A 7,422-nucleotide genomic window follows, 5' to 3' on the forward strand; every position below is an offset into this window, starting at 1 on the left:
TGTTATTGGATTTCTATTCCTATCTTGACAACTAGATTAGGAGGACATTGTGACCCTAGAAGGTCAGGGAACACAGGATTACAATTGATTGGATAATAGTTGTATAACAACCAAATGGATACCTTTTGTATGACTGATTGGATATCATTTGTATGAGAACAGCTCAGTGGGCAGCCCCTGAATGAGAACACTTGGTGGGATATACAAAACAAAAGGAATTCCAAACAAAAGTATAGAAACAGTTGACGGGTTTTGTTGATAACCTCAATACTTCCTCCCTTGTCTCATATGACCCTCAGTGTATAAAGTCTGATGCCACTAATAAACTTCAGTTTTTGACCATCAGTCAGAGTCTAGGTGTGTTATTATCGGCTCCGTGCACCAAGTCCATCGCTGTGGAACAGGGACAAACTAGTAGTACTAAATGTGTCAGCATGGGTCTTGATTGAAAATCCATCTAGCACCTGCCTACAGTTAGCTAAGGCATCCATTCAGTGGAATACTACTCAGCCACTAAAAAGAATGAAATCCTACCATTTGCAACCAAACGATCCCAACTAGAGACCATTATGCTTAGCAAAATAAATCAATCCCAAAATAGAATGTCAAGGGAACAATATTAATGTTTGTTGGCAGTACCAAGTAGGTCAGGAAACTCAGAAGACTATATTAGACTGAATAAAAGCTAAAAAACATGCAGTCATGCACTGCCTAACGACTGGGACCTATTCTGAGCAATGCTTAGTCAGGCGGCTTTGTCTTGTGGGAACGTTCACACGGTGCACTTACACAAACCTATGTGGTACAGGCCAGTGATTCACGGTGAGGCCCCCAGCGGCAAGCAGTGAACATGAGATGCAGGAGGCTGCTGCCAGCGTAAGACGGCTTATGGTTTTCCAGTAAGCTTTTGTTTAAAATAAGTAGGAGTACATTCTAAAATAACAATAAAAAGTATAATACAGTAAATACATAAACCAGTAAGTCACTGATTATGATGTGTTACTGTACATGGTTGCTCATACTATACTTTTATATGATTGGCAGCACAAGTTGGTAACAGCATCACTAGAAATACAAACTAGTGTGTCATGTTACAATATCATGACATGTGCGACTTCACTGGAAGACAGGAATCTCTTGGTTCCACTACACTCTGTGGGACTGCTGCCATATTTTTGGTCTGTGCTTGACTGAAATGTCATTATCCAGTGCATGACTGCTTCCTCTGCACAGTGCTAACGCGTTAAAGGCTGTCAGCTCTCTGAGCTGGGACATTATATGGCTACTTCCAGAAAGTTCTGAAAACCTTCTGTAATGAATTTACACTGTAATTAAAAGAGGGGGAAATGAATTTCATGGGAGAAAAAGCAAAAAGCCAGTTTCCCTTTTTAATTTTTTGGAGTTGTAAAAACCAAGGAAAATAAATAATCTCCTCGCCACTGTGATACTTGCTTTCCACTTCTGGTATACGCTAACGGTCTGAAGAACTCAAGTGTGCTTTAAAAAGTGAAAACAGACTGCCACAAGCAATATTGTGAAACAGAAATATCTAAGTACGAACACAAACAACTTTCCTGTGTGTACATTTTAAAACATCAAAGCACATACCTTGATGCAGTCTATTAGCCAAACCAAGGCTGCCACAATGTGAGGCCACGTGTGAGGGGCCCCCACTGTGTACATGGAGCTTTTGGACAGTGCAAAGGGATACCTAGGAGAAACCAGAAGACAACAAGCCAACTTCACAGGTCAATGCGGTAAAAACAAGACACAAGTTAACCCTAGTCTTGACTTGTTTGGAAGTCACATACTTGTTGCCATTCTGTCCTTATTCATCTTACTCGCCACGGATTTTGTGCAGTTTTCGTATTCTAATCTGTAGATTATGTTGTACGTGGATCCCTGAAGTTGCAGTCCTTGATTTACAACCAGTGTGCTGAACTTCTCTCCCCAAGAATCTTCTATTCCACTAAATTACAATGTCTCCCCAACAAGCCACACATGTATGCAACTCCTCTCCAAATCTGATTCCTGCCCCATCTTCCCTTTTCATAGTTTTTTTCAATTTCGTCTCGCTTCACTTCACCAGAACTGAACCTGGTGTTTTTGCTTTTATAAAATTGATGGTATCTGATCCGTCCCTCTCTATTACCTCAGCAGCTCAGGTCCTGGAGGAAACTGTGGATCTTTACTGCTACTATGGTTTGAATGATTGTCCTCTAGAAGTCATGTTCTCAAAATTCAATCCCCAGAGCCACACGCTAATATTTGAAGAGGGAGCTTTAGGTGGTGACTGCTCAGCAGGGCTCTGTCCTCAGGAATGCTATAAGCTCATTCATGGACTCATGGGTTACCAAGTTCGTTCTCTGACCTACTGTGCTGTCTTTCCATGGGACAGCCTCCATCAGGTCACGAACCGGTAGGAAGGCTTTCAGCAAATGCTGAGCAGGTGAGATTCCCAGGCTCCAGAGCTGTAAGCTGAACAACCTTTATTCTTTACAATTACCTGCTCTCAGCTATGTTGTCACAGTTACAGAAAACAGACTGACATATCCAGTTTTTTTTTTTTGCATGTATTTCTTTAAATTATTTTATGTATACTTCCTACACTTACGAGAAATACAGCATACATACCCAAGGTCTTTAAAGATTCTTGGAACTTCTTCTTCAAATTTCGTGTCAGGGAGTTCATAGGAAGGGCACAGAAAACCATAAAGAAAAGCAAAGATCTTCAGGAAGTCTTTAACAGATGGAGCTTGTAGTGATTTCATGGATACACTGTATGCATAGCCATTTTCTGTAAGAAACTAAAATAATATTTATTAAAGCCAAACATTTTGTAATTGAAAAATCACTGGAAATGATTTATTGGAACAGCTCAACTTATAAATTACCTCACAGAGTTGTCTAATACACTGCTGAATGAAGGCTTTGTCATTAACTGGTCTTGGGTCTTTGATTTTTTCAGAACTGAAAAATACACCAAACTGACTATTCCGGGATCCATGTCCACTAGTTCTGGAAAAAATATATTTTTAAAAAGTTAGTTAAAACAATTTCCTTTTGTGGTTAACTCTAAGTTTCAAGTCAATAATGTGTATGTCTGTGTATAAATTTTAAAAGATTTATTTATTTGAAAGGCAGAGAGCGAGAGAGAGACCTTTTATTTGTTGGTTCACTTTCCAAGTGCCCACAACAGCCAGGGACAGGAGAAGCTGAAGTTAGGAAGCAGGAATTCCACCATGTCTTCTGTGTGGTGTCAGGAGTCTCAGTCCTTGGGTCCTCACCTCCTGGCTCCCAGAAGCAACAGAAGGAAGCTGGATTGGAAGTGCAACATAGCTCACACATGAATCAATCATTCCAACACGGATTGTACATGTGTCCCAAAAAGGGCCTGAGCCTTTGTGCCAAAATGTCTGTTCTTTCTGCATCTGAGAAGCAGGAAAGACAATTCCCATCTGTTGCTTCACTCTTCCAGAGCTGGCAACGGCTAGAGGTGCCCAGACTGGAGATGGGAAGTAGGAAATTTAATCCAGGTCTTCCACATGGCTTGAGTTAGCATTTCTATGTCCCAGGGTTTGCAGCAGCAGGACGTTGGGGGAGTCAGGAGCCAGAACTGGCAATCCAGCGTAGGTACTTCTGAAGTAGGACATAATGGTCTAACTGGCATCTTAACCACTGGGCTAAATGCTGGTCCTGGAACTGATGTGATTTGTTCATTTATTTGTTTAAAAATTTAGTTACTTATATCAAAGGCAGAGTCAGAAAGAGAGAAAGGGAGGGAGAGCGAGAAATAGCAAATGATCAGCCATCTGCTGGTTCACTATCAACATGATGGTCAGAGTTCTGCCTAGCTGAAGCCAAGAGCTTCTCTGGGTTCTTCCATGTGTATGCCCAGGGGCCCAAGCACTTGGGCTATGCTCCACTACTTTCCTAGGCACCTTAGCAAAGAGCTTATGGGAAGTGATACAGTCAAGGCTTGAAACGGCACCCATGAAATTGCAGCAGTGCCAGTGGGGACTTTATCTGCTATGCCACACTGACGGCCCTCTGATGTTAGATTTTAACATCAGCACCAGATAGTAAAGTTTAGTTATGTATTGACTGAAAGCTAACTTTTTAATTTAAATTTAGATTTCTAATATGATGAATTTTGAAATACGGCTCACAAAGCTCTTTCAGGAGCTGCCGTTTAGCTTAGCGGGTTAAGATGCCAGCATCCCCTGTTGGTGTACTGGGTTTAACACCTGAGTGGCTCCTGGCTCCAGCTTCTTCGCTACACCATAGGCCTCAGGAGGGTTGTTGGCTCAGGTAACTGGTTCCCCCACATCATCTGGCAGACCTTGTCTGAGTTCCCAGCTGCTAGTTTCAGCTCAGCACAGCTTCTGGCTGTTGAGAGTCTTTGGGGAGTGAACCAAACACACTTGTTGGTACTATCATACAGTCTGAAACTTCAACCTTTTAAAACCGAGAAAAGTAGTCTGTCACTTCTCTTGGAAGGAACCATGTCATCTATTTTATTTTTTTTCTCTGAGGGTATCAAATGCATGTTTAGGGGAATCCTTTTAGTAGAATTAATTTAAAAAATTACCTTTTACCAAACACAGAAACTTTTCTTTCAGATGTGGGTTTGTTTACACTCAGCTTTCCAAAGGTTGGTCTTTCCTTGCTTTAAGAAAAAACAGAAAACAAGTCCTAAGTAAATATATAGAAAGCAACAGTTGTCAAGCAACTTTTGGAAATATATTTTGGAACTAACACTTCTTCTCCATTCTGTATAAAAAAAAATCATTCAAAATCCTAAGAACTTTTAGCAGTAACAATATCTGATATACATGAAAGGGCTTAAGACAGTGGAAGACATAATGCCAAAAATGAAGATACATGCATTTTCATTATTTAATATTAACAATTTAATTTTTAGGGTTTGTATTAAAATACATTTAGGAAAATAAGGAAAAAGAAAAATGTAGACAGTCCAGTTATAGGATATTGTCTACAATTAAAGATTTCTTCTAAAGCTTGCTCTTTATTAGACTAGAGTTACGTGTAACACTCATTATCTAAATTGCAGACAAAAAAAAATCACATTAATAAGCTTTTTAAATACAATTCAAGGCATAACATCTTTTAGTTTATGTAATGTACAGTAGTACAAAAAATTCTGTTTGAAGTATTCAGAAGAAAAAGTATTCCAAATTTCTAGAAGTAGCAGAGGCTCATGTCAGATAGCCTAAGCAATTTAAGATTAGCAAGCAACTTTCCCTTCAATATTAAAGGACTCGTATGTTTTCACATAACCTTGTGTTAACTGAAAGAAGTTTCCTCCCTGGGGAAAACCAGTGTCTGAGCAAGTTTTCTGGGAACCTTTGCCCGGGGAATCCTGAGGAAGCAGTCGAGGGAAGCAGAGCTCTTAGGTTCGGCTACATTCCAGCCTGGCATCCGGCTTAACAGTTATACTAGTTAGAAACAACTTAGTAAAGTGAGTTACAGCACAGTGCCTGTTCAAACATGAAGCTCCAGGACAAAGGAGAGAAAGAATGCTACAAGGGAATCACAAGTCCTCTTGGGCAGCGCTAGGTAAAGCATTTGGCTTTAGGGATTTAACAAACAAATCATGTTATACAGGATACTTAGCATATGCCCGCTTTGCGGTTTCACGCCCTGTTAGGCCAGCTGGGAACACAGCACTGGCATCTTTGATGAATCTCTGTGACCGTATCCGCACAGCTGGCGGCGCTTAGCTACTTACGTTTGAGGCGTGTGCAGGCTCTGTCTGTTGAGGTCCAGAGATCGCAGCTCCTGCATGGAGAGGCGGCCAGCACCTCCAGTGGACAAGGAACTGTGCTTCATGCCTAGGCCCTGCAGGCACGGAGCACGTATTAGAACCACTTTCACATTGCAGATGACACATTAAGGCACAGCTATTACCCTTGTCCTGACAGAAAGGCAGCTACATCTCATGGTTTCAGCAAGATGACACTCTTCCTGAGTCATGTTATTGGTTCATGTACCTAAAGTCCTTTCACAGGTGACATTAATTTCATTTACATCTTTGAGAGACAGAGAGGGCTTTTCCAGCACCTGTTTTATGTTCAATATTCGTGCATGGGCTGGGCCAGATTGAAGCCGGGAACTTGGAACTCAACCAGGCTCTCCCGCGGCGCTAGGTAGTTGACCCATCCTGTGCCCCCTCCGCAGGTGCACAGGCGCGGCAGGGTGCCACTGGAGCTGCCACTTGAACCCACACTCCGACTCAGGATGTGGCTGGGCCAAGGTGTCCGATATACATAAACATCTACTAGCTGCCCACCACGTAGAAGGGATTATGTTAGACATGTAGGAGCTACAAAGATGAAAGCCAGATTCCAGACTTCCCAAGGGGACCCCCGGGGACAAAAGTCCTGATAATTAACCTTATTGCAAGTCCCTATTTCAATGAGAAGTCAGTGTGTCAACACACCACGAAATTTTTCTTTTTTTTTTTTTTTGTATTTCCAAGGAAAGAACTATTTTGTTTTCTTTTGAAAAGTCAATTTCTCCTGTTCATATTGGACCCACTTTCCTTCTAGATCATATTCAGTTACTGTCCATTGCTTCACTCTCCCCACACGTACAAATATCTCTTGGTATTTGAAATGGTCTAGAGGCTGACTGCAATTTAAACACTCACTGCCTTCACACCCACTGAACAGGCTGCTTGCCCGGATTTTCGGAACTGACCAGCCTTTGGTTCCCGTGTCCTCTGCCGAGCTGGGCAGCACCCACCAGCCCACCCTGACTCCTGCAAGGCGGACAGACGCTGTGGCTACCCCTCTGCTTCTCCGGGCACTCTTGTGGATGTGGACCGTCTGTTTCTTCTCCTAAAAACGCACGCTTGTCCCTCTAAGTCAGCTCTCCGCCTCTGACCTCCATGTCCGTGTCTCCATCTCGGTGCACCGTGGCAAACGGACTTTGAGGCTAAGCTCTCCAGACGTAACCCTGCCCAGGGTCACTGGTTCTCCCCGCCAGCGCCCCAACGCGGACCCTCGCCGGATTTTCCCCTTCCCCGGCCTCTCGTCCCTCCCTCAGGGTGCTCCGGACAGCCCCATCTCCTGCACAAATCCGTCGGACCCGGGTTCCACCGGCTCCTCTCCCTTCCGTAAACGCGGCCCCGCGCGCCGCCCCTTCGCTTCCTCCCACCACAGTTAGCCCGAGGTTCTTAGTTACCTGTCCTCCAGTTTCCAGACTGGAATCACGGGCCGAGTCTCTGCAAGCCGCTTGCGCAGGAGAAAAGCCGCCAAGACAAGCGTTTCGTCCGCCCGCCCGAGCGGTTTGAATTTTAAAATCTCCGCCGGAGCTGACGACAGCGCGCACGACGTGCTCGCGCATGCGCCCGCTCCAGGGCCCCGCCCCTCGTGTCGGGGACGGCTAGCTGGCCTC

At 43.6% G+C, this 7,422-nt stretch overlaps 1 protein-coding gene across 1 annotated transcript in view; it reads right to left on the reverse strand.

Moving 5' to 3' along the window:
- Positions 1–7,309, reverse strand: part of NDC80 (NDC80 kinetochore complex component) — a 30,211-nt gene extending 22,902 nt beyond the window's left edge. Inside the window, exons 1-6 of the mRNA XM_040970589.1 lie at positions 7,210–7,309; positions 5,753–5,862; positions 4,592–4,669; positions 2,895–3,018; positions 2,635–2,807; positions 1,609–1,711 (exon numbers count right to left, since the gene is read on the reverse strand). Coding sequence (XP_040826523.1) covers positions 1,609–1,711; positions 2,635–2,807; positions 2,895–3,018; positions 4,592–4,669; positions 5,753–5,853 — 579 coding nt within the window. The 5' untranslated portion in view covers positions 5,854–5,862; positions 7,210–7,309. The remainder of the gene's footprint in view (positions 1–1,608; positions 1,712–2,634; positions 2,808–2,894; positions 3,019–4,591; positions 4,670–5,752; positions 5,863–7,209) is intronic.
- Positions 7,310–7,422: the final 113 nt, after the last annotated feature.

The sequence above is a fragment of the Ochotona curzoniae genome, unplaced genomic scaffold (genome assembly GCF_017591425.1).
Source record: "Ochotona curzoniae isolate NIBS_2020 unplaced genomic scaffold, NIBS_Ocur_1.0 scaffold_4812, whole genome shotgun sequence".
NCBI lineage: Eukaryota > Metazoa > Chordata > Mammalia > Lagomorpha > Ochotonidae > Ochotona > Ochotona curzoniae.